Source organism: Fusarium solani, assembly GCF_023522795.1.
Source record: "Fusarium solani strain SB1 chromosome Unknown bctg00000013, whole genome shotgun sequence".
NCBI classification, from domain to species: domain Eukaryota; kingdom Fungi; phylum Ascomycota; class Sordariomycetes; order Hypocreales; family Nectriaceae; genus Fusarium; species Fusarium solani.
The window spans coordinates 292,337-317,521 of NW_027072145.1; the positions used below are offsets into that span (position 1 = coordinate 292,337).

Sequence of the window (25,185 nt, forward strand, 5' to 3'; positions counted from 1 at the left end):
GAGGTATTTGACAATGTCACGAGCCCTTTAAATCGTCTGAACGGCCTGCAAAATAGTAAAGTTGGAACTCGTCTGACTTGGTGACTGCACGGCAATGGTAAAACGAGAAGAGGATTAAGGTCAACAAAGAATTATGTGGCGTTGCTGTCGATGGGCCCGCAATATCAGAGATATATGGAGAAGAAGAAAAAAAAACAGGTTCTTGATCATGGTTGAAGCAAGTCCCGGAGGGAGCCGCACTACTTACAGTATGCTGTCGATGAGTGCAGTTGATGCGGTGGAGAGCCCGCAGAGGCTTCTTGGTGTGTCCTCGGATCCGTCAAAGATTGGTCAGTCGCCTCGACCCGCAGATCTTCACCACAGACATAACCACCTTACTGTCACATTGCTGCCATCTTTGGAGACATGCAGTACAATTGCAGTAAGCCAAATTTTGACAGGTCCGAGCTAGCGATGATCCTGTGTATTGATTGGTATCTCGCTTCGAAGATCCAGCCACAGCTGATTCTTGGGAACCAGGGTTATTTCGGAAGGCTAATCGGATCCCCCTCCTTTCATTACCCGATTTGCATTAGGCTACCCCGCAGTTTTGTCAAAGCGGTTTGCAGGGCTACTGGCTTCGGCCTACCGTACCTGAGCCGGATCCGACGTAGCAGACGAATCTCCCTGTTCGCCCTTCCCTTAACTGTTGGGTTAGTTTTCACTCTGCTTGTTCGGCGAGCAGACGCGGAAGGGCTTGGATGTTCTTGAATCCCAGCCCTCCGTTGCCGCCGTGGCAATTTTCCAGCCTCCCCCTTGCTCCCTGAGCATCGGTGTTCCAATACCAATCCACGTACTAGGAACAGCAGTACCCAGTCGCCCAAGGCTGATGCTCTAAGTCCACCGTGCTATACCCTACAAGATTGGTTGATTGGCATTGGGCTTGAGCCAGATTTGTAGACACGCCATGCGGACAACTCCCGACCTTACCTGGCATCCTACTAGGCCTGGTCCCACCAGTCAGACTTGAAAGAGCGCTTCCATTCCGTGATTGCAGATCGTTCGACTAAGTGATTTGATACAGCCCGCCGTCTAGGAGTAGGAGTAGCATGAGTTGGGACGTCAATCACGCTCTGCTTCTCTAGCAAACAAGATAGGGCACTCCTCAAAGTGCAGCTAAAATAGAGTAAAAAACAAGCCATAGTATTATTGGCTCTAAAGATATGAGCTGAAACTATCAGGCATGCCAAGGTGAGGGCCCAACCTGTCAAGCCCGTTGTTTCAAGGCGACAAAAAGAATAACGAACCTAGCCGTGGGGCATATTCCTATCTGCCACCTTAAATACCGCTCCTCAAAGTGTATACCGGAATCCCTCTAGCCCTCCGATAATCTTTCCACCGGCCGCAGCGCGCTTGTTCGCCCTGAAAAACTTGACATCTAGCGCTAGGGTGATGAGAATAATCAAGCTACTGGCGATCGTCGCGGCGTAGATTCCTGGCCGATACCCAGGCGCATCCTGGCTGCGGAACACGGTGCTACCAATGATACCTCCAATGCCCCCCGTCCCAACCAGGGTAGCCGAGCAGAGAGCTCTCTTCCATTGGCCGCGAATATTATTGGCTTGCCAGGTCAGGATGCAGGGGACATTGGCGTTGCAAGCCGTGGTGGTGACGAAGGCTCCAAATTATCGTGCGCCCACGTTGGTAGCGAAGCCGAGCAGCGGCAGCCCTGCAGAAGCGAGTTAGTGCCTAGACCTCAGACAAGTTTCATAGGGAGTCGGGCGTCTCATACCAACGAGGAGCAGGCAGCCGTTGAACACGATAAACGGAGAACGAATTCGATACTTGTCGCTCAGGAACGCCATAGTATACATGGCAACTCCTGCAGCGATGTACGGAGGCGCAATGAGGCATTGAGACACGGCGACACTGAATCCCAGACCATCTTTCAGGATCAACGGCAGAAAGTAAGCAATAGCGTATGTGTTGACGGTAGTGAGACCAAAGAGTGCGGCGAAGCCCCAGATCTTGAGGTCATAAGCATTTGCCATATACTCGCGGAGAGAAAAGCTACAGGGCCTAAATCAGCAACAAAGTCAGGGACAGGCGTTTCGGCAAGGGCCTACCGTTCAGCAGTGGCGTCCCCTCTGTCCAGTTCGATTCTTGCCACGATAAAGTCGGCCTCTCTCTTGCTCAGCTTGAGGCCCAAAACATGACTCACAGCGTCGGGGAAGCCCAAGACGGTGAGGTAGGCGAAGCCAGCCACAACACAGATGAGCACTCCCTGCAGGATGAAGATCCACCTCCACCCCGATATTCCGCTTTGTACAATTATGACGTCGGTCTCCTTGTCGACCACGACTCGCCCCCACCAGGAAGGACCGGCGCCATGACCATCCAGTTGCGAGAAGCCGAGAGCCAGGACGCCTGAGAACGCGGACATGGTTGTTCCGATGAGGTAGAACACGGCGTTTCGTTTCTGGAGCTCGTATCTGGGATACCAACAACTGAGTAGGTATGCACAACCTGAAGTCTGTCAGTTGCTGACGGCGTGCGGCATCATCGCCTCATGTGTACTCACCTGGGAAGAATCCAGCCTCGCAAGCCCCAAGGATGAGCCGGAGGGGGATGAGCTCGCTCCAGTTCTTGACGAACCCACTCGCGATGGTTGCCAAACCCCAAACCAGCGTTGTAAGTGACAGAAAAAGGCGTGATCCTACTTTCCGTAGGATCGCGGTCGACGGAGGCTGGAAAAGCACGTAGGGAATGAAGAACAGGAGCACGATGATAGAGTATTGGCTGCCCGTCATGACCAGGTCCGTGCTCATGCCAGAAATCATTGCAATTCCAGTGTTGTTCCTGTCCATGAGGGAGACACAGTAGAGGAATCCGAGCGTTGAGACCAGGCGGACATCAATGCGGCGGATTGTCCGCCTCTGCTCATCAGGAGTCAGAGCTTCGACCGCCGCAACGTAGGCAGCCTGGGCAGCATCGCCGTCACAGGAGGTTGCGAGCTCGAGTTGCTCGCCAACAGCGACGTCTTTGCCGGGTGTATCGTGTTTCGCCATCTTTTCAGACGTGCCCAGAGAGGCGAGTCGTAACTGCGACTATTTTTTAATATGTGGAGAGAAGCTAAAGGCTTGAGGTAACGAGGCTGAGGTTAGGGTGCCGGACAGCCTAGATATAGACAGCCCCATTCATTAGCAATCCAAGACATGCCAATGACTATCGGATCCGGATTCAGGCGTGAAGTGGCCTTGGGCTCTCTCGGTTCTGCCAAGTATTCACCTTCATATTGCAACTGAGGGTTGCCCTTCCAGAGTGTTTTGTCCACATCAAGAAGTCAAGATGCGCATGGTTAGGTCCATGGCCTGCAACGTTCCTTGATAGCCCCTGTCATAATCCAGATGAATTTTCAGCCGCAAGAGATCAACATCGGATCCGGTGTCCCTAGCTACATACCTGCCACCCCTGGAGCAGCTGAATTGCAACCATCACAATGGTTCCTTTACTTTACCCCGCAAAGTTCAACCCCATACCCCGCAAAAAACTACTGCAACTCCCCGGATTTGTGGCGTTCGCAACTTAACCGAGTACCACGATAGGTCTTGATGAGGTCTGTGCGGAAACCACATCGGGCCAGGTGCTGCCCATTCCGCAATGACAGAAATAAGAAAGCAGGTGGCCCACCAGAAGGTTGGCCCAATCCAGTGTCAAGTTTTCCGCTTTGATGTCGGTTTCCATGATGAACTTGGAAGGCTGGGGACTGTTATCACCTTGGCGGAATTGCAGTTTCTAGAGGCGTATGCTTGAGACACTAGCTGGAAACCGACAAGTTTCTGCGATCAACAGGACGAGAGGCTTCGCATCGTATACGAGTTACCGAAAACATGACCCGAGTTCACTTGGGTGCGAGCCTTGGACGATATTGAAGGTCGGAACCGTGCCTCCCATGGTAGTCACGAAGCCCTCCTGAGAGGATCCGACATATTGACGGGCATGAAGAAGGATGAACATCTCGGGAAGAATGTTCTTCAGGAAAGGTATATTTATTCCCCAGGCCTCCCCGGAGAAATGCCCTCTACTCAAAAACCCACTTCGTCTCAAAGTGGCCCCCTTCTCCAGTCTGAATACTGAGCTCTACCATCTCCATCTTCCTCACCATGTCCAATCTCCTTACACTAGCAGGCCTCGCGGGTCTTGTTGCGCATGGCGCGCTGGCAGCAAGCCTGGGTGCCTACAACGTTGATCCCAACAGCGTGTCCGTGTCTGGGATGTCCGCTGGAGGGTTTATGGCGGCCCAGCTGGGCGTTGCCTACTCCAGTACTTTCAAAACAGGCTTCGGTGTGTTTGCCGGTGGCCCCTACGACTGCGCTCGTCACCAACTGGTGAGACCTCTGACTTATACTCAGCACTTGCGCGCCGCGGGGCTATGCTAATGTTCGTCACTGAAACAGTACAGCACCTGCATGTACAATCAGAACCCGTCCATCACCAAGCCAGTCGCCAACATGAACTCCTGGAGTGGGAGTCAAATTGACCCCATCGCCAATCTGCAAGATCGCCAGATTTACATGCAGGTTGGATCCGCCGATACAACCGTGGGGCCGAAGCCCATGAATCAGCTCAAGGCGCAGTTGGCCAACTTTAATAATCCATCCAAGGTCTCCTTCATCACCACCAGCGGCGCTGCTCACGTATTTCCAGCCGACTTTGATTCGACTGGCAACAACCAGTGCGGGCAAGCAGCGTCCCCCTACATCAGCAACTGTGGTTACGATGGTGCAGGTGAAGTGTTGAAGTGGATGTACGGTGATCTCACACCCAGGCAGAACGGACAGCTCTCTGGCAGTGTAGTATCCTTCTCCCAAACAGGCACCTATGGCGCCTCTGGAATGGACAGCACTGGATATCTCTACGTTCCACAGGCTTGCCAGAGTGGTTCCGCATGCAAACTACATGTGGCTCTTCATGGATGCCTGCAGAGCTTTGGCAATATTGGAAACAAGTTTATCAGCAACACGGGCTACAACAAATGGGCTGGTAAGTCTGACTCATTTTGCTGTTTCGTCTCTGGGCCGTTGGCTAAAATAACCTTGATACAGATACGAACAACATCATCATTCTCTACCCGCAAGCCAAGGCTGACTCTTCGATCCATGTAATCTGGAGTGGACTTTACCTTAGCAACCCTAATGCTTGCTTTGACTGGCTCGGTTGGTATGGTTCCAATGCTGATCAGAAGGGAGGTGAGTTACCTGAGTTTTGCCTGTTTGAGAAGATTTGTCCCACTGACGCATGATCTCATTTCCTAGGCGTTCAAATGGCGGCCATTGTCAACCAGGTGAACAAGATCACGAGTGGTTACTCGGGCCAGTGATCATGCCACTACTTCATCAGGAGGTTCCTTGGGTACTGCCAGACCAACGGCCTTCATCTACCGGTTCGTTGGCTCTGCTACACTCGCTCTACTCGTGTTCAGGCAATAGGTTTAACTAGCTGGAGGGAATCCATTGTACCTAGACTCCTTCCTTCGTCAGGCTGGAAATGACAATTTAAACTGCCGAGCAAACAGGAATGCGTATCTCATATCGGATTAGTCAAGGGTGTATGACACTCTTTACTACCTAGTTTCGTGGTATACAAGCAGACAAAGGCCTACAGCAGAATGAAGGGACTTGATGTTCCTTGGGACTCTAGACCCTGTCGTCGCTTTGGCCAACGTTTCTTCCTTTGCTTTTTGTTGATCATCATAACGGCTCTAAAGACGGCATCGGTTACAAGAGCAAAGAACACAGTTATCAACACATGACGGCATTAAAACAGAATTCCGTAAGCACCGTAAATTTCTTCTATTGCTGCCAAACTGCAGGAACATCATATGACTGCCGTGTGTCTCGATTTTGTACCCAAAGACGGAACTCTCCATATTCATTGTCGGCTTCATCAATACGTGCGTCCGAACAAGCGGTTGGTCTTACAAAGATGCTGTCGGATCCGAATACAGCGGGAAGAGTAATGCAGTCGGTATCTACGGAAACGTGCTTCGGATCCGATGGAGGATGCGGGACGGCATTGGCGAAGCAGTCAGGATCCTTCGTGTAGCCAGCTGCGGCGCAGCATTACGAAGGCGCCATGTGGGCGTGAAAATCCATTGACGGGTTATAAATATAAGCTTGGGAAGGATACCAGCCACCTCGCAGGACTCGAGAGGGGGGCTTGATCATACACAATGTCCCAACCCGCCCTCCTCACGTCTTACCCGGAATGCTTCGACCGGTCAACAATCCCCTCCGAATCCAGGGCGTTCAATCAAAAGCTGATTGAACTCGCTCTCAGTGCTCCCAAGTGGATGGAAGTGGGAGCTGCAGAGTATCGGCGTCTACGCGCGGCTGGGAAAACTGTTCTTCCGGGTCCAACTCTCCTCGCATCCGCAACCGCGTTCCAGATACCTTCGCGTGACTCGGATCGTCCTATTCCATGCCGACTCCTCAGGCCGCAGAACAACAAGCCTTTGTGCGCCGTTTTCATGCACATCCATGGTGGCGGCTGGGTGCTGCAGGACGTGTTGAAATGAGCATGTTGTGTTGATTGAAGAAGAAGAAAGGTTGGTGTTAACCACCGGAAACTATTGACAAGAAGACATCCACATCCTCGCCACCAATGGATCGGAATAGCCATTGATCCGTTAAACAATGGATCTCAACAGGACGAAACATACCAAGACCCGAGACTACAGGCCATAGCAGATGACCACGGTCTGCTCTGCATCTCGGTCGGCTACCGGCTCGCACCTGAGAATCCTTTCCCAGCGGGACCCGAGGATTGCTACGATGCTGCAGAATGGCTCGTAGCCAATGCTGAGGATACCTTTGGGGCGTCGCTGGGTTTCATCGGTGGGGAGTCTGCCGGCGCGCACTTGTCGATGCTCACAACTATCCATTTGCTACAGCATGACAAGGTCGAATTCTCCAGCTTTCGCCTCAGAGGCATTATACTTCATTTCAGCTGTTATAGCCTGGACTGGACGCCGAGGGTCTATTCATACCGCCGAGGACAATCCTGTCTCGTCCTGGACCGGGTCACTATGACTGACTTCCGGGAGGCGTTCCTACCAGACTGTCCGCCCGAGACGCTGAAGGATCCTCATGTTAGCCCTCTCTATGCGGATCTGGAGAGCTTGCGAGGAAGGCTACCCTCGGCTCTCTTTACTTGCGGCAGTGAAGACTGCCTCCTGGACGATACGTTGTTCATGAACTCGAAATGGTTGGTGGCAGGTGGCGAGTCAGTCCTTTGCATTGTACCGGGTGCGCCGCATGGTTATATTATGTTCCCCCGACACTTGGCTGGGAGCGGTGCTGAGGCAGGAATGCGAGCTGTTGATAATTTCCTGGTAATCAGAACCAAGATTCATTAAATAGTATACTGCTATTTACTTACAAGCCAAGTTAGATAGTTAAATAACGCTCCTGTAATAGCTCTAACAATGGGTCATTTAACCCGCCGGCACCTTCACACAGCACAGGAGATGCCCGCGAGGATCCAAGTGGCAAGACGAAGCGCATAAATTCCGCCCAATTAGAAACTTCCGGTTCGGAAATGACGATACCAGTGGTGTCATCCTCCACAAAATGTACCAAGAGGGCCGATCTTGCGGCCCCACTATGGATCCATCATGAAATTTGACGAGATGGATGGGGCCATCTCGCCGAATCTCCTTGAGTGCGTTAAGGCTTCGTGAGGTTACTTGACCCACATGACCTTAGTCATGACGTAGGTACGAGAGGGGTACGGCATAGTGCTCCATTAATTATTTCCACCTAAAACACCATATAAATCTTTTTGAAGATACTCATGAGCTCCCAATCAATCTCTAGTCAGGCACTGAGTGCCTCTAATCCAAGTATTATAATTACGAAAGAGAATAGCCGTCGCGAGCAGCCAGCCGATTTCACCTGCCGGCCTGTATTCAACCCAGCCCCTAGCTGCGGCACCAATTTCCTCCCGGTGATGGTGCCCGATCGCGACCTCGAGGTCAAAGAGCTGCCCCAGAAGCCTCTTGACCTCTTCCATCACTTTGTGCCTTATTTCCTAGTCGCTAAATGGGTTAAATATACGAATGACTGGGTTGACCATTTGCTTCGCAGTCGCAGCTGGAAGCCACGGTGTCAGACAACTGGCTCCACAGGGATCACTGACGGCATCAGTCAATTGATGAGAATTATCTAAAGAACAAAAGAAATTGAACAGCCATGTGTTCGGGCAGAGCTATTTAAGCTCATGTCGTTAGGATTGGAATCCTTGATGCGACAAGTTGGATGTGAAACCGGATACACAACCCCAAAGTACGGGCCGCGTTTCATATCCAGTCGCACGAACCTAGTGGTGGTATGCGACACATGGTGATGCCGACACGGGTAACGAGGAGAGTGCTCGGGTGATGATTGCGTTAGAGGCCTGGGCGTCATTGAGCAGGTTGTTCGACTCAAACGTCAGTTGGGGTTAGGTAGGTTAACAGCAAAATGAGGATGTTCGTAGGCTTCATTTCCACAAGACATCGTTAGGCGTAGAACAACCCTGATGATTGGCCGGCTAGTGTGCATGGTAAAATTGGGGTCCAAAAGAATCTGAACGCTGCCCCGCCAACGTGTAATCCACCACATCATCCCTCGACACCCTCTCTATCTTTGACCATCCACAACAACAGCAAATGATGTCCAATAACGATGGAATTTTCTCAATTATTTGCGCAAATCGCGCGCCAAATCAGGATTTCAATGAGGTGGCCCGAGCCCTTATCGTTCGCGAGGTAGAGACAGGAAGGACCTACCGTGATGTCGCCGCCGAGGCAAAGTGTTCACCAGCCACCATCTTCAATATTTATCAACGCTGGAAAACTCAACGAACTCTGGATAAAAAGCCAAAATCTGGGCGTCCTAAGAAACTCACGGTTCAGCAGATTCGGTACGTATTAGTTTCACTTAAACGCGACCGCAGGATCACATATGAATCGCTTGTCAATTATCTAGGTGGTAACATCTCTCGGACAACGATACGCCGAGTTATCCGCTACCTACCACTACGGTCGCAAATGGAGAGCAATGCAGAGGATACCATTATCAAAAGAAACAGCTCGTCAGCGACTATCATGGTGTCAAGCTTGGAAGGAAGATATCGAAGAATTGATTGAGGTACGGCGGTTTGGAAACTAGGTGTCAAATTTACTCGGGAAGCTTTCACTTAACTAATACCATCTTTAGACCATTTTCTCTGATGAATCGATAGTTCAATCCCAACCGAATTATGAACGTGGATGGATCTTCCGGAAGCCTCATGAGAAGTTCATGAAAGAATTCGTCAATATCACAGTTCATGGGAAGTCCAAGTTATCGATCATGGTTTGGGGAGCAATTTGGAGAGGAGGGAAATCTGATATCATCGTTATGATCCGCGATCAAACCGCAAAGAGGAAAGGATATACTTCTTTGAGTTATCAAGAAGCTTTATCCAAAGGTTTACTTCCTATATATAACGGCACAAGAAGATCCCAGCTGGATAATGCGAGAATTCATACATCTCAGTCATCGACCGACTGGTTACTTTCCCACTCAATTGAGTGGATTGACTGGCCGGCACATTCCCCAGATCTCAACCCAATTGAGCATATCTGGAAGCAATTAAAACTTAACATTAGGAAGATGTTCCCTCATTTAGACCTCCTGAAAAATAACGAAGTCGATACGGCAAAGTTGATCAAATGCATCAAGTTGGCGTGGGCAGCAATTACTGTTGACCAGATTAATGCACTGATTGACTCACTCCCTCGCCGACTTGATGCATGCATCCAGGCGCAAGGATGGTATACCAAATATTAAAGAGGAAAATTAGGGGTTCATTTTGATATATAAATCATATTTTTAAATATTTATTTGATGGAAATATATATATGTGAAGTTGACGCTGTGAAAGAATTCTAATCCTGTAGGGTGGGCTGTTCAGATTCTTTTGGACCCTAATTTTACCCAGGGTGCCGGGGTCAGAACCCTGTCAACCCCAAGGTTAAAGTTTACCTTGGGTTCAACTTGTGACTTGGGATCAATGATGGGTTTAGGGACTATGAGAAGCTACCTGATGGCAAGTATAGCTCCATAATGTTTTTCACACTTGAGGCTCTATAAATCCTAACAGATTAGCAGGCGTTTTGATGAAAGTCCGCCACCAGGACTGGCGTAAACAATAGCAACTTGACCAGCCACTATCAGTATGGCTAACAAACCGACCGTCTGACAGACCGTCTGACAGGCCACCTTCAGACCGCAGACCGACCGACCGGCAATTCTCGTCAGACCGACCGACCAGAGCTGCCGGTCGGATTGGGTGGTCTGAGTCGGTCTGGGTTGGGGGTTTCCAGGGCCGCCATTGGTCGGCTCCGACTTAAGGTACCCGTGCCACGCCCCACTTATTTTGGCACCCTCGAACTCGCGCCACAAAATAAGTGGGACGTGGCGCAGGTAGCCATTGAGTGCACCCCTTTAACTAGCGCGGGTAGAATCTCAGGGTCAGATAATCAGACCTAGACCGGCCGAGGTGCTAACCCAGACCGACCTAGACCGACCGACCGAAGGGGCCGGTCTAGGTCTGTCGGTTTGTTAGCCACACTGGCCACTATTCCAACCTCTTTTTTCTTGACCTCGCTATAGTAGTTACACTGAGATTCAGGACAAGGCCGAGCAGGCGGAAGAATTGCTCAGTGCATTCTTCCCACCGCTGCCGGCAACCATAGAAGACGAAGGCCCGCGACCGCGGCGGAGAGAAGTGGCCATGCCGAACTTGACGATGGAGGAAGTAGAGGAGAAGATCATGGAAGCCAAGGCGTGGAAAGCGCCCGGGGAAGACGGGCTGCCGGCGATGGTGTGGAAACAGCTGTGGCCGGTGGTGAAGGAGCGCGTTATGCATCTGTTCCACACTTCACTGGGCGAAGGACAACTACCGGACCAGTGGAGGAGCGCCAAGATCATTCCGCTCAAGAAACCGGACAAGGGAAACTACAGGATTGCAAAGGCATGGAGGCCGATCTCGCTTTTGTCGACGCTGGGCAAGATCCTCGAAGCAGTAGTAGCTGACTGTCGCATACCACCACTAGGTTCGTGCGACTGGATATGAAACGCGGCCCGTACTTTGGGGTTGTGTATCCGGTTTCACATCCAACTTGTCGCATCAAGGATTCCAATCCTAACGACATGAGCTTAAATAGCTCTGCCCGAACACATGGCTGTTCAATTTCTTTTGTTCTTTAGATAATTCTCATCAATTGACTGATGCCGTCAGTGATCCCTGTGGAGCCAGTTGTCTGACAATCATTGATCCCTCCACGCATCACTGATCATGCTAGCGCGAAAAAATTCTCCTATAGAAAAAAACTATTGGTAGCTCAGCCGACGGTTTTCATAGGTGATAGCGACAAGCCTATATACTTATAGCCGTACTGCTTGTCTAGAAGGAAGAATTCAACCGCCTCCATAGCCGATGACTTGCAAACCCGTGTTCGACACTCGGTGGCTGGAGGACGGAGTTCAGTTGGCAACCATAGTAAGTTCTGTCCTTCCCATGTGATCCAGGAGGCGTCGTCGCTTATGCCGTAGCTGTGATCCCTCCCGAGAGTCCCTGGCTGATAGTGGCTTATCCCTTGGTAAAAGTAACGACAAGAGTCATCCAACCATCGAGAGTCGACCTCGGCGAGAACAAACTTCTCGCCGGGCTCGAGGCTGACTGGGAAGGATTCTGGACGCCCTTTTACCTCTTGTTTTCTCCCTGTGGCCATTTCGTAAATAACCACCGTTGAAGGATCTTCTCGGAATGCCAACAGCTTGCTGGTGGGGGAAAATGTGAGTTGATGAATCCGGCCAACGGTTAGTCTTCCCAGCAAGATGTCCTTTGCAATGTTCTTGACAGCAATCTCAGTAGATCGTGTCCTTGGCATAAAGACACAATTTGCTTCGAGTTCCCCATTGGGCGAGATGAACTCTTCTTGGTGATCTAGAGCCTGTTTCCCAGGCGACAGCGACACGATTCCCTCGCACGATACGTCCAAGATATGGATATTGCTTGAAACCCCCATGGCCATGTGGTACCCTGAGGGCGAGAATGCCACATGAATGCTGCCCCAGGCTATATCGAGAGACGATTGCTGCCTCAGAGTCTGCGCGTCCCGTAACAATACCCGGTCCGATAGGGTGATGGCCAAAATCTCGCCTCCTCGCACAAAGTTGACCATTGTCCACGGCTCTCGGGATGGTACCATCGTCTCCAAGGTATTTAGAGCCTTTCCAGACTCAATGTCCCAGAGGCGAACAGTTTCAGCCGATGATCCGGACGCCAGAAACTTCCCGTTTGGCGAGAAGGCAACCGAGAAAACTCGTTCATCGCGATTCAAGAATAGCGACTGGACCCTCAAATCCGTGCGATGACGCAAGGACTTGATGACGGCGCCTGTTCTCACATTCCACATCTTGACCGTTCCATCATCCGAGCCTGATGCTATCATTTCCCCATCGGCTGAGAACGCTACTGAGTTGACTGCCTTGACATGGTCATGGAGCATGAGTTTGCAATGCCCGTCCTCTGGGTTCCAGAGCTTAACGGTTCCATCCGCCGACCCTGATGCCAAGAGCGCGTCACCCGGCGAGAAGGTGACCGAATTGACGGTGTTTATGTGGCCATTCAGGGTGTGTTTGAGCTCACCCGTTGTGGTGTCCCACACTTTGATAGTCTGGTCCCCTGATGCTGATGCGAGGAGCTGCTTGTCGCTTGAAAAAGCCAGTGAGAATACAGGCTCACTGTGGCCATGGAGGTCGTGCATAGAATCGCCCCAAGTCCCATTCCATATCTTGACGATGCCATCGTTGGATCCTGAGGCTAAGAGCGCGCCATCGGCCGAGAATGCGAGGGCATTGACTTCAGCTCTGTGGTCCCTGAGAGTCATTACCACCGGATCCCATCCCCTAACCACGGCGGGCTTCTTCACAACCCATTGCGGCGCCATATCCTCGAAAAGACTTCGTATCAAGCTCAGTTTCGGGGTAAACAGAAGCCCAGAGACATACGCCTGAAGTGGATAGTTCTTGATGAGCCAGCCGTTGTGGCTAAGAAATCGACGAGCGTCAATCGTGAGATGAAGCAAGGCTGACTTCTTCGTCATATGCTACAATGCATTAGAATGGCTCGTTTTGCGGGGCTCTCAGAGTCTCAGTCTCACCACGTTAAGAAATGTTGCCATCAGTTTTGCAGGATACCCAACGGGACGTTCAGCACCATGCTAAGATTCATGTGTGAGCAAGTCTTGCCGTGGGCCATGTAGCTCCTGGGTTCTTACCATTCTTAGCGCTCTTTCGAGCTTGTCTAGCGAGGAAGCGGCGGCAGCCATAGCGCCGCAGAGACTCAATGCCTCCAGCCAGGGCAGGAAATGTTTTTCGAGAAACGCCTGCATCACTCCTCCATCCAAGAGGTCGTCGTGGTGCGGCGCCTCGAGCAAGTGGTCGGCCCAGTGGACGCAGGCGTAGCCTACCGATGACATTGGATCGGGGTTTGGCGCCCTGATTTCGGCGACGTGGGTTCCAGGATGGCATAGCCTGTACATGTCTCGATGGACAGAAGTCTTCATGGCGTCCAGGGAGCCGGTGAAGAAGCGACGATGCGTCTCCTTTGCGCTGGGGAGTGCCGCAGCTGCTGCGCGGGTCAAGTAGTCCTTGGCCGACGGATGGAAGACGTGAACTCGTTCCTTCCGAATCGACAAGAAAGAACCGCATCTTTTGACGAGCCTCCTGACTGATTCGGTCTGGGTGCTGATGGCTGAAGGCAGTCTCGACACGGCTCCCAATTCTTGGACGTGAAGAGGCCTATACGCCACGAGGACTGCGGAGAGCAAGCGGATGCAATGCTGGCTTTCCCTTCCATGCTCAATCTTTTTCATCATCCTGGCGTATAGCTCTTCCAGCCCGGCAGGCATTTGGTCTAGAGCGGGCTCTATGTCTTCAACGTCCTGAAGCTCTTTGAAGACGAGAGCGACCCATAGAAACGTTCCTGACGCTTTCTGCCTCAGCTTCTCTCGAACTCGAGTGCGTAGTGCATAATTGCCTCGAGGTTGTTCAAGCTTTGAAACCCTATCGTCAATGTACGCGTCGACTTGTCGTGAAACGCTGTCGGCGTTCTGCTCAAGACTGAGCGTGATCTTTGGATCATACCGCCCGAGGCGGCCATCAATCACACTACTGTTTTGACTTGACACAACCCACTTGACACGGGAGGAAGCCGCTCGCACCGTGATGAAGTCCAAAAGGTCCGTTAGGCCGGTCTCGCACTCGTCGAGCGCATCGATGACGATGTGCGCATTGCCCACGCGCGGGTCATGCAGCATCCATTTAAGGATCTCGGACAACCCCTGGAATGCGTTCGGTCCCTCGAAGAGCGCGGAGCCAGCCACGGCATAGTCTTGGCGCAGCTTTGAAGTTAGGGACGGGTGCTGCGTCGCGAGGGAGAAGATGAGGCCTCTGAGCAGTGCATTGACGTTGTTGCGATTTGCTTCAGTGCCCCGGCAGAAGAAGTAGGCAAGAGCGTGAATATCTGTCGTACTGGATCCTGGTGACTGCGTTTCTTGTTTTCTTTGTTGGTGCAACATTCGCTCTAGCTCGTCAACGATGCCGACCATGAGCTTTGATTTGCCCTTCCCTGGCTCTCCACTGATCCAAAGGAGCCGTATCTGGTCCTCTCGGTGCCACCTCTGAAAGTCGTCATGCTTGAAGACCCAATCGCACGAACCTTTGAGCAAGCCGCCCTCAGAGTGCCTAACATCGTCCAGGTCATCACGGGGACGGCTCAGGACGAGGTCTTGGAGGCAGCTGTCGCCTTTCCCAGCATGGATGTTGAGGTGCCCTTTGTTGACACCCACGAAAGTACCACCTTGGTTGTCGCCGTTCAAATCGATCTGGTAACTTGTCGCCATCTTCCTTGCGCGTGGTGTGTGAGCTCAGTGTCCAGCATGTCGCGGACGGGTTCGCTGAGCGATGGGCCAACGTGTTTGAACTCGACTGGACTCGATCAGCCGGCTTGCGGGGAAAACGTAGAGCTGAAAACGCCATCTCATTACCGACCAATCAATCCGGAGAATGGCTGTTAAGGTGGCCGCCATCGTGGCCAACCAAGATCCTGTAAGCGCCAGCCTGATTGCCAAGCAATGCGGCCAACCAACATCCAAGGCCAAACTCTCAGCCGAAGAGTTTGGCAGTCAGATTGGCCAATTCCACTCAGCGAAGCACCATCGTCACACGATATAAACCACTAATGTATTGCTACAAGTGGGGATCCTCATTTTTGTGGTGTGTGGTGTAGTTGGTAAAATCTAACAACACTTCTCTCAGATCTAAAGACTTCCCCTTGCATGCAGCCATGCACATAACACGCCCCAACGACCCCCAATCTTGTGTTGTTGGATTGCGCAGGAATGCTGAGTGCACTTGATAACAAATTGTCCTTGTATGTAGTGATTGTAATTATTCTTGGTTAAGTTACCATGATCTCAATGAGAGGCCGGTTGGGGCCTTCTATCTTTGTGTTCCCATCTAGGACTTTGAACCTTAATCGTAGGACTTCAAACTTTAATCTTGATCCTGAAGCCAAGTGGGAACTCTCAGTTCTTCTGTGAGGGAATGGTCACGTGATTTACAACGTTATGAATAGGGTCATTTTATGAATTTTTATGTAAATAGCTTTATGTCAGAGTTTTCCTTAGGAATCTCTTTCTCTCCTCGTAAACAATCATTTTGCCCAAGTCGCACTCGGCCTCGTTCGTGCTCTTGTACCGTCACATCTTCCAACACCTTGTCCCTTTGGGCGTATCACAAAAGGCACAGCTCCGCCTTCGAAAATCGCAACTCGGTCACCAGCCCGCGTTCCACTAGCCGCTAGTCCGACATATCCGTAACCGATAACGTACATGATAAGCGAGTGCAACAGACAAGCAAGTGCAACAGTGGGCTTTTGTAACGGGCTGTGCCCGTAGGTGGCCTCAGGAACCCTCGGCCTTTCGTGGCCCATTTTTTACCATTAAGCCACCATGACGCGTAACTTATCTGGTATCTGGTGGGAGCCGGATTCGCATGTCCTATGAGCTTGCCCCCGAGTTTGACCGCGAAACTCAAAAGGGTAATTTCGACTGACCCGATGGCTTCGTACAAAAGGCACACTGTAAAAACTCATTGAATTCGTACAGTGCTAGTGCCCCATAAAAGTCTCCCTGGCCAGTACTTCTAATTGGATGTTACGTCATAAGCGGATAAAAGTGGGGAAACGGAGTCAAAGTGGATACTAGCGCTGTACGAATTTATTGAGTTGTACGGTATCAATGAGTGTAGAATAACGGTCAAAGAGATGAAGATGATTTAGCTACATAATGGATATACAGGCTCCAAAGCAAAGCTTCGCCTATGTCGAAACGGCCTCAGCTAGCTTTCAGTACTTCCCATCATGGAATTTGAAGTCGCTGACTGTGCCAAGATTAGCCCCGATTTGCACTCCTCTGTTCGGTCCGTTGAACGTAGAGGTGTACTGGGTGCCTTTCGCGTTGTCCGGCTTCGCCTCGGCAGCCTCGTCAACCCATCTCGAGAGCTGCTTTTGTAGCCGCTTGAAGTGATCATCCTTCGAGCTGGCTACTTCCGCCATGCCCTGGTGCGTAGTCTTCAGGCGGCTTGGGTCGGGGCAGCCTGGGATCTTGACGGCTTCTTCGTCTGCGAGGATGACGGCGGTTCCCTCCAGCTCGGTCTCGCGGCCTTCATAGAAAATAGCGACTTCGATGCCTTTCTTCGAACTCAAGAACGCAAGGAACTTCTCGCAGATTACCGTAAGCTTTTCCGACTTGGAAAGATCCTCGTCGAGTGGAGCGTTGCCGCCGGCGAGTTGAAAGAAGTTCTTCCCGGTCTCTGTCCATTTGGTATTGTCTGTGTGGAATGGCGTACCGACAAATGCGATTCGCTTGACACGCTTGACGAATTCTTTTTGGCCTGTTGAGCCAGTCTGGGCTCGCAAAATGGCCTGGAGGGCGAGTTAGCCAAGCGACTCAACGCGAGGACAGCAGTTGTATGGACAAACCCTCTCACAGACAATGCCTCCGATACTATGCGCAACAAATATGACAGGGCGGTCACACTGCCATTAATCAGAAATGAAACTTCGTCGGCGCTATTAGTGTTTTACTTGCCGTCTTGTTCTTGGCTCTGTAGTCCATGACCTCGTCTAAAAGATCTATCGCATAGGAGTCGATTCCATTCTTCGAACTCCCAGCCCAGAACTCCTCCACCTTCGCCTCATACTCAAAAAGAAGGATGCGAGCCTGAGGCAAGAGGTTGGGAAGAATGCTCTTGGGCCAGCACACGGCCGCGTCTTCAGAGACGGCCGTCCAAGGCTGCCCGTTGGCAGACCAGCCGTTGATGAAGACAATGCTATGAATGTCAGAATAGGAATGCAGTTTCAGGCAGAAATCCTCCTAACGTACTCAACGCTGGCATTGGGAGGCTCAGAAGCCACTTCGAGCGACATTTTGTTTGGGCTGGTGAGGGGAAATGGAGGCCGAGGTGGGTCAGGCTCTGGCAGGAGTGAGTTTTTATGGATGTCCGGCACACGCTGAACCCGGGCCAAGACCTTCAGCCGCCCAGACTCTCCAGGCAGAACAGCATGGTCCACTTGTTGGATCCCACTGGTCGAATTAGATCTTCTTGCTGTTCAGCTCAACTGCAAGAAGACGCCGTTTGACGCCCCGGCGGGTGATCGGCCAATAGAATTTACGCCTCCCAACCAGAATGCATATTCCGTCAGCGAATTCCCCGCAGCAATGAGACCTGTCAAACGGGCCTGCGTGGCTTTGAGCATCGGCAATTCCAGCATAGCCACCTCTCGCTGCCTGAGGCACACTGCGAGATGGGGGCTGTGTCGGCCAAATATGCATTCGCATAATCGCCCATCAACTTCAACCGTTCCCAGGGTTTCCAACCAGCTGCAACTCAAATACGTTCCAAAATGACCGACCCTCTATCCATTACCGCGAGCGTTATCGGCATCGTCGGCCCGGCCTTGCACGTCATCAGGATTTTGATCAACGACATCAAAGAGATCCGCGACGCCCCTAAGAACCTGGGAGATCTCCTCGGAGACCTTGAACTAGTTGGGACCGCCCTCGAGTCGGTCGAGTCGATCGAAGAGGAGCAGTGGAAGATTCTCGGCAGGGCCACTACCGATCTTGCTAAGGCTACCATCAAGAAAACCAAAGAGACATTGGAGGAGGTTGATGAAGACCTCGAGAAGTACAGCCAGAAGAAGAAGATCCCGAAGTGGGATCGGGGAATTCTCGGGTTCTGGAAGAAGAAAGACCTGGAGGGCATGTCGGCCCAGCTTCACACTTGCCAGGGCAGCATCACGTCGTTAGCCAGTACAGCGACTCTGTACGTCATAGCCTGGGAGACGCCCCTGGATACAAGGCTAACTTCTCTGTTATAGTCACAGCTCCATCAAAAATGCCGAGACGACTAATGAAATGGCTACGATGGTCTCCACCAGCCAGGACCGAATCAACACCTCGCTCACGGCCGTGGAACAGCGCCTGGCCGAGATAGAGCGGCATTTGAAGGAACAGCGCCCTGTAGAGGTATCGCTGGAACCAGATGCTGAAGATGTCTCTGCACGGGCTGCAAGGGAGCGTGAGGAACTTGAGGCGGCCCGACACCTCCTCCAGAGTCTGCTGGCTCAAGTCCAGAAGGTCTCTGAGGATGCGAAGAAGAACAAGTCCGGTGATAGAGATTACTACGATATCTTATTTGGAGGCAACAACAAAGGAGTGCAGTTGGGCGTGAACGAAGGCAACATGAGCGGCTTCCGGTTCGACGGTGCATAGAAGTGCCTCAGATATGGGTATCAGTCGATTCTGTTGATTAACTTAAGCTTGTGACCTTCTGTAGACCTTCCAGGGTGTTTTGATATCTGATCTAGTAGCACTCTTTTCCCCAATGTTTGAACACTCAGGTAACCGACCAGCTTGGAAGGCTTCGACAACAGCCGGGAATCGTAGAATAATCACTCGGGACTGGGGTGTTATTCAGTCCGAAGGACTTTGCCTTTCGGTACGAAAGGTCTTCTTAAGCTCTGGGATTTTCACCCCCAAAATCATTAGGGAAAACCCGACTATGCCTAGAGGCAGGAAGTTAGTAAAAACCATTTACCGGGCCTCAAATCTACTTAATGAGATCTTATAATATCGGGAAAGCTATTTTTACCTTTACTTCTGTTCTTGTTGTGGCATTATTGCACTTCCAAGTTGCCAACCTCGTCGTCGCTCTGCCGTCTGGTGACCAATCAGAATTTAGCGGACAAAATGTGGCCGTTTTCGGAAGAGTGGGGCTAGGATTCAGCCAATCACGAATTTCGCAGACAAAATCTATCCATTTTCGGAAGTGTGGAGCGGCTAATCTATATATAGACTAGTGCTCCATGGTGGGGTTGTTTTGCTCGAACGTCACCCATGAGTGGGTACGAAGCTAGGGGTGACAGGAGGGTAGGGTAGCGTTGCCCTAAGGCATGCACCTCTTCCCAGAATAACCGCGATGATTGGTTGTTTGGGAATATAAGGAATGACGATGTCGATGCGTAGATACTGTATGGGATGGAATGAATAAAATAGTTGCTAATAACTGGATATGAATGTGATGGGTTTGTCCTAGATTCGTCCAAATCTGAATCATATGCTTAGTGGGAGAAGCGTGTCAGATTTGAACTTTTTTTTGCCTGAAAAGGGGACAAATTGTACTGTTTACCTTCCTTGCCATGCGCCACCAACCAAGTATCAGGTCGTAAGATCATTGGTGGCCCTACCCGACAATCTACCGAGCCGATTCGGTTACCCCTCGCAACACGGGTCCACAAATCAGTTGCGGTTGAGAAACAAAAGCCAATATTTGGCCATACTCTCACTTTAGCACCTGCATCATATGAATTGATTTGATAATTTGAAGCCATGGACGAATCCACAAGACTCCGAGAGCTCGAACGGCTTTTAAAGGAGTCGGAACAACGCGCTGCGAGAGAGCAGCAACGCGCCGAAAGGGAACAGAAACGCGCTGAGGAGGCAGAGAGAGAACGACAGGAGGAGCGGCAACGCGCCGAGGCAGCAGAGAGAGAACGACAGCTGGAGCGGCAACGCGCCGAGGCAGCAGAGAGAGAACGACAGCTGGAGCGGCAACGCGCCGAGGCAGCAGAGAGAGAACGACAGCTGGAGCGGCAACGCGCCGAGGCAGCAGAGAGAGAACGACAGCTGGAGCGACAACGCGCGGAAGCGTCAGAGCAACAAACCCAGCCCACCACACTCGACGAATACATCGCTGCCTGCCATTCCCTTGTATTCTCCAGCTTCACCATTGAACTGAACCGGAAATTGACCTCGAAGGGCCCCATTACTAATCCGCGAAACAAATGGTGTCCCACAAATCTCCGACCGTGGCCCGACTTCCTGCAGCAACAGAGGATCACATTCGGCACCCTCTACGACACCTTCCCTACCGATCGTCGCGTTTTTGAGAACCGATCCTTCCTCTCCGGCTTAGGAAACAGAATCGCGAAGCGCAAGATAACAGATGAGAAGACGCTCGAGTACTTCCTGCACAACAGCGTCGAGGATCCGGTCAAAACCATCATGGACCAGCTCAAAGAGGTGGAAGAGGTCAGAAGTGCATTTCATCTAGGAAACGGCATCATTTTCGAGAACCATCCGCATGCCATCAGCGACATGGCCGAGGAGGTCGTCGACCGCGACACCCCATCGACACCACCCTCTACGCCAGACCACAGACTCGATCTCAACCAGCTACGACCCGATCAGATCTGCGTCTACCGATCCGACAACGCGGGCTCGACGAGACGTACGATGATCTATATTTCCGAGTACAAGCCGCCTCACAAACTGACCGCGCCGCACCTTCGTCTCGGTCTACGCCCGATGAATATTTACAAGGACGTGGTCAACCGGAAGACGATCCCGACATCCGTGGACCCAGATGCGCGTTTCCAGTATCATGCGGAGAGGCTGACTGCAGCGGCCATCACGCAGACCTATCACTACATGATCGAGGGTGGACTCGAGTTTGGTCTATTGACGACGGGCGAGGCGATCGTGTTTCTCAAGATTGACTGGCGGGAGCCTGCGACGCTTTTGTATCACCTGGCAGAGCCGGATGCGGAGGTGTCGGCCCATCCTCATCATTATCACCTGTGCACGGCAGTAGGTCAGTATCTGGCCTTTAGTCTCATGGCGCTTGGTCCGCCGGGTGAACAACGGTTGCGTGGGCAAGACGAGCGCCGCCAAGCTACTGAAAAATTGAAGACGTGGATGGAAGATTTCGAGACGACGCTACGATCGATTCCGGAGGACGAACGACATGCGCCGAAGAGCTCACCCGGCTACCAACCAGAAGCTTACGAGGGTGTCGACCGATCTCCTTACCTTCTCCGAGGAAAAAGACGGCGACGTGTGGGGGATGAGCCCGTGAAGGAACATGCACAAAGGGATCCAGGAGAATCATCTGATGACGAGTCAGCGCGCAATTTTCCAGACACACCGAGTCCGACAGAGCGGCGATCACATCGAGGAGGGTCAGGAGGCCAGACAACTCGACGCAGTCAGCGAATTCTGGCGCAACGGCCGCGGGGTGGAGGAGGAGGAGGAGGAGGAGGAAGCAACGGCAACGAACAAGACAGGCCGTACTGCACCCAAAAGTGCCTTTTAGGGCTCACCAAGGGCGGTGTCCTCGACCCCAGATGCCCGAACGTGTCGCTTCACAGCAAGCAGCCCAACAATCACCGCAGCCACTGCCGTGGCCCAGGCCGCACTCGCGCTCGCCATCATCCAATCGATCACGCTAAATTCCTCAAGCTTCTACGGGAGCAGTTAGAACGGACATTAGACGGCGGAATCACGCCGTTGGGACAGGGTGGTGCGCGCGGCGTACTGTTCAAAGTGAGCCTGCTTGCGTACGGCTATACCTTTGTCAGCAAGGGCACGGTTCGGGCATTTGTTAAAGACCTTGAGCACGAGGCGGCGGTGTACGAACGACTGCGGCCCATCCAAGGCATAAATGTGCCCGTGTTCCTTGGGGCCATCGACCTCGGATTGATGAACAAGATTTATTACTATGACCATCGAGTCTATGTGATACACATGACATTTCTATCGTGGGGAGGATATGAGCTTGATCCGACAGGGACTGCGGATGGTGTGAGTGGTGTGGAGGAACAGCTCGAAGGGCTCGAAGGGAAGGCGATGCGGTCGTTGCGCGCAATGCACCAACAGGGAGTAGTCCACAAGGATGTAAGAACAGCAAACATGCTGTTCAATCCGGAGATCCATGGGGTCATGATGATCGACTTTGAAAGAGCGCTGCTGCTGGAGCCACCTCGACGTCCGTTGGCTCAGCTTGTGCCGAACAAGCGAAGATGGAAGCCAGAGACAGTAGATTGCAGCAAGTTAGCAGAGAAACCAAGCGATCGAGGTCAGGTCAGCGGGGCATTTTCCGAGGACATTGGGATGATGAAGATAGTATTTGAAGAGCATCATCTTCACAAGTCGTAATATAGTTAGTAGCATCATGAAACAGGAGGTGCATAACGAAGCCCTAGAGTAATCTTCTCGCCCCCGTTTTTTCTTGCCCTACTCTTTCAACACTGTCAAGACCAGAAGACGGGTCTGGATTAGATGATAGCGTGAGAACCAAAGCATTGTCCCAACCTTCGATACAAAAAGCCTACGAGCAAGTGCCCACCCATGATGTTGTCGCGTACATTGCAGCAACGACTGGCGAGTCGTCCTGAACCAGCCATACCACCAACCAATTGACCAAATTCATCACCCTGAACTTCGAACGTAACCAATCGCCGTTAGCATTAGAACCAGATGGTTAACAGCCATGAAATGGAAACTTGTGTGCAGCTGGCATCTTGTGGAGTCGAGACAAAATCAAGATATTTTGGGCCATATTATATTTCCCATCTTGATGTACGTCACGCGACTAGAACGCCTTTTTTTTTTTTTTTAATCAGGCTTGCTCCGAAAGTGTTGCGTCTATTATAGCTTGAGTCTTTTTTTTTTTTTTTTAATCACACCGCACCGAGCCGTCAAGGACAAGGATCACAACCATCGTGAATAGCTTCACGGTCAGCGTGAACGCTACACCATAACTAGCATCAGGCAACAACCTGCTGCCTATGAGATCGGCAGACTGAACACAAGTATAAGAGACCGACTTTCGTCGCTCCTTTAGATAGAAAAAAAAACAGGCGCTCATTTGATCCTCATGGCCCATCAGTACCTGCGTCACGAGCAAGAACTGAAGGGGAATATCAGTACACTTTTTGAAGTCCTAAGCTAGGTTTTACCTCAAACTTGAAAGAGATTTATTGTTTCCTGCACGGCCTATGACGCCTCAAAAGAATGACTGGGTGATGATCCTATAGGGAGATAGTTACATTAAATTCGGCCTACACGCCTCTTATTTCTACTCAAAGACAAAGGCTAGCAACGGCCTTAGTTTAGGAATTATTGCTCTCACATTCGGAGTATCGCTCGAGTGCCCATCAGCCAGCTCTCTGGCCATAGCTTCGACACGGAGTGGGAGGACCATGGACCCTGGTGGGATGATCTCGTTATCTCTTGGAGGAAAGAGAAAACAGCATCGATCCATTGCCGTTTTTGGTTTTAATGCAAACCCTTGTCCAAGACCCCCATTGACGGGGGGTTTGACCGGCTGCAGCCACAACAGCCCCGTCACAGGGGTCGAGCCTCACAAGCAGGGCGGACATGAGCACACGCCAGATAGGTGCCTAATTGCAGGCAGCTAATCAAGTCGTGGCGGGGACACATGGGTATTGGACCTTCGGTTGCGCTGGATCGGCGGGCGGGTGGAGGGGAAGCGTTTGTTCAGCTTGGCGGGTCGATGGCTAGTGTGGGAGGGTAAGGCGCAATCGTCTTGAAGGAAGACGTGTGCTGCGGAGTAAGAAATCGTGGTGGGGCAGCGAAGGGAGAAACTATCGACTCAGCCGCAAGTGCGACCAGATTTGAAATCATTGGCCGCTATTATCTTGCCGCAGTTTAAGGTGACAATGAAGGTTACACCAGTGCGTAGTTAAAGCCATCGCTTACCCCGCACACCTTGTCAGATCAAATCGTAGCAATGCAAACCAACCCGCCCCGTGCTAATCACTTAGAGCCTACTAGATAGTCTGCGTTATCTCGTCGCCCTGAAAGCCAAAAACTTTTGCAGGTATTGGTTACAACCAAACTTCCTGTCTTACCTCGCACGGCACGAAGACCCATGAGTTGCTTGTCAACTGGCAGTAGCCAAGACGGATAAAACCAGCAGGATGCATTGTTTTCTCAGCCAACGTTGCCGGAAATGCATTGACCCATTGCTGCCTAATGCTCAAACCTGCAGCAACACCAAAACAGTCATACACTTTGCCGTCCTCGCTGCACCTTGCTTTAGTCGAGCTAAGCTGGCTTACTGGGGTGTTGCGTGATCGGCCGTGCTACGTTTGAGGGGGCTCGAGCGGTGGTCAGTGATCAAACAACCTCCTCTTTATATTGCTCAAGACGTGCATCCTAACGAGACTTTGGATCTGGGATAGGAGACCATTCCGTCGTTATTGCAGCCTGACAGCTCTTGGTGTTGTGGATCACTCTCGGTGGTGCGGAGTAATGAGGCCAGACGGCAGGTGGGGTTCAGATCATAGCTGTCGGAAAGCACGTGTGGCACCAAGATGACTACAATTGTGTTGTTGTTCTTGTTGAGTTCAATCTGACTGTCTGAGGTCATCGCCACTTATGAAATACGCAGCTCCCCCTCCTTCTTGCCTAATTAGGCCAATTTCCTTCTTCGGGTTCCACGTGAGCTTGTTGCGTACAGGGTCCAATTTAACAACAGCAGTGCGCCCGCGATTACTTCAAAATATAGACTAGTGATAGAAAAAACCATAGGCTCAGGGGTAAGTTACTAGCGCTGGGCTAATTCTTCACTAAAAAAACCGTGGGCGAGCCAGCCCATAGCTACAATATATGGCAAGGCAATTTCGACTGGCCTGATGGCTTCGTACGAATGTCCATATTCTTGGCCGAACAATAGCTTC

The 25,185-nt window shown here is 51.5% G+C and overlaps 7 protein-coding genes across 7 annotated transcripts; 4 read left to right on the forward strand and 3 right to left on the reverse strand.

Annotated features, from left to right (window-relative positions):
• Positions 1-1,664: 1,664 nt before the first annotated feature.
• On the reverse strand, positions 1,665-3,723 carry MRS44_017003 (uncharacterized protein; the record flags this gene model as incomplete). Its single annotated transcript, XM_065617532.1, has 5 exons — positions 1,665-1,708; positions 1,772-2,049; positions 2,106-2,505; positions 2,561-3,080; positions 3,670-3,723. 5 exons carry the CDS (start codon positions 3,721-3,723, stop codon positions 1,665-1,667), a joined length of 1,296 nt encoding a protein of 431 aa, XP_065473604.1.
• A 419-nt stretch (positions 3,724-4,142) lies between these two features.
• On the forward strand, positions 4,143-5,359 carry MRS44_017004 (uncharacterized protein; the record flags this gene model as incomplete). The annotated part of the gene is made up of 4 exons (XM_046277411.2): positions 4,143-4,367; positions 4,437-5,022; positions 5,085-5,228; positions 5,295-5,359. The coding sequence occupies 4 exons, from the start codon at positions 4,143-4,145 to the stop codon at positions 5,357-5,359; spliced, it is 1,020 nt and encodes a 339-aa protein (XP_046127211.1).
• Positions 5,360-6,211: 852 nt separating this feature from the next.
• MRS44_017005 (uncharacterized protein) lies at positions 6,212-7,396 on the forward strand (the record flags this gene model as incomplete). Its single annotated transcript, XM_065617533.1, has 2 exons — positions 6,212-6,532; positions 6,689-7,396. 2 exons carry the CDS (start codon positions 6,212-6,214, stop codon positions 7,394-7,396), a joined length of 1,029 nt encoding a protein of 342 aa, XP_065473605.1.
• Positions 7,397-10,694: 3,298 nt separating this feature from the next.
• MRS44_017006 (uncharacterized protein) lies at positions 10,695-14,977 on the reverse strand (the record flags this gene model as incomplete). The annotated part of the gene is made up of 4 exons (XM_046284804.2): positions 10,695-10,902; positions 11,454-13,180; positions 13,235-13,294; positions 13,352-14,977. The coding sequence occupies 4 exons, from the start codon at positions 14,975-14,977 to the stop codon at positions 10,695-10,697; spliced, it is 3,621 nt and encodes a 1,206-aa protein (XP_046127209.2).
• A 1,505-nt stretch (positions 14,978-16,482) lies between these two features.
• MRS44_017007 (uncharacterized protein) lies at positions 16,483-17,565 on the reverse strand (the record flags this gene model as incomplete). The annotated part of the gene is made up of 4 exons (XM_065617534.1): positions 16,483-17,061; positions 17,119-17,143; positions 17,199-17,468; positions 17,522-17,565. The coding sequence occupies 4 exons, from the start codon at positions 17,563-17,565 to the stop codon at positions 16,483-16,485; spliced, it is 918 nt and encodes a 305-aa protein (XP_065473606.1).
• A 477-nt stretch (positions 17,566-18,042) lies between these two features.
• On the forward strand, positions 18,043-18,913 carry MRS44_017008 (uncharacterized protein; the record flags this gene model as incomplete). Its single annotated transcript, XM_046277408.2, has 2 exons — positions 18,043-18,464; positions 18,520-18,913. The coding sequence occupies 2 exons, from the start codon at positions 18,043-18,045 to the stop codon at positions 18,911-18,913; spliced, it is 816 nt and encodes a 271-aa protein (XP_046127207.1).
• Positions 18,914-20,029: 1,116 nt separating this feature from the next.
• On the forward strand, positions 20,030-22,636 carry MRS44_017009 (uncharacterized protein; the record flags this gene model as incomplete). Its single annotated transcript, XM_046272297.2, has 1 exon — positions 20,030-22,636. The coding sequence occupies one exon, from the start codon at positions 20,030-20,032 to the stop codon at positions 22,634-22,636; it is 2,607 nt and encodes an 868-aa protein (XP_046127206.2).
• Positions 22,637-25,185: the final 2,549 nt, after the last annotated feature.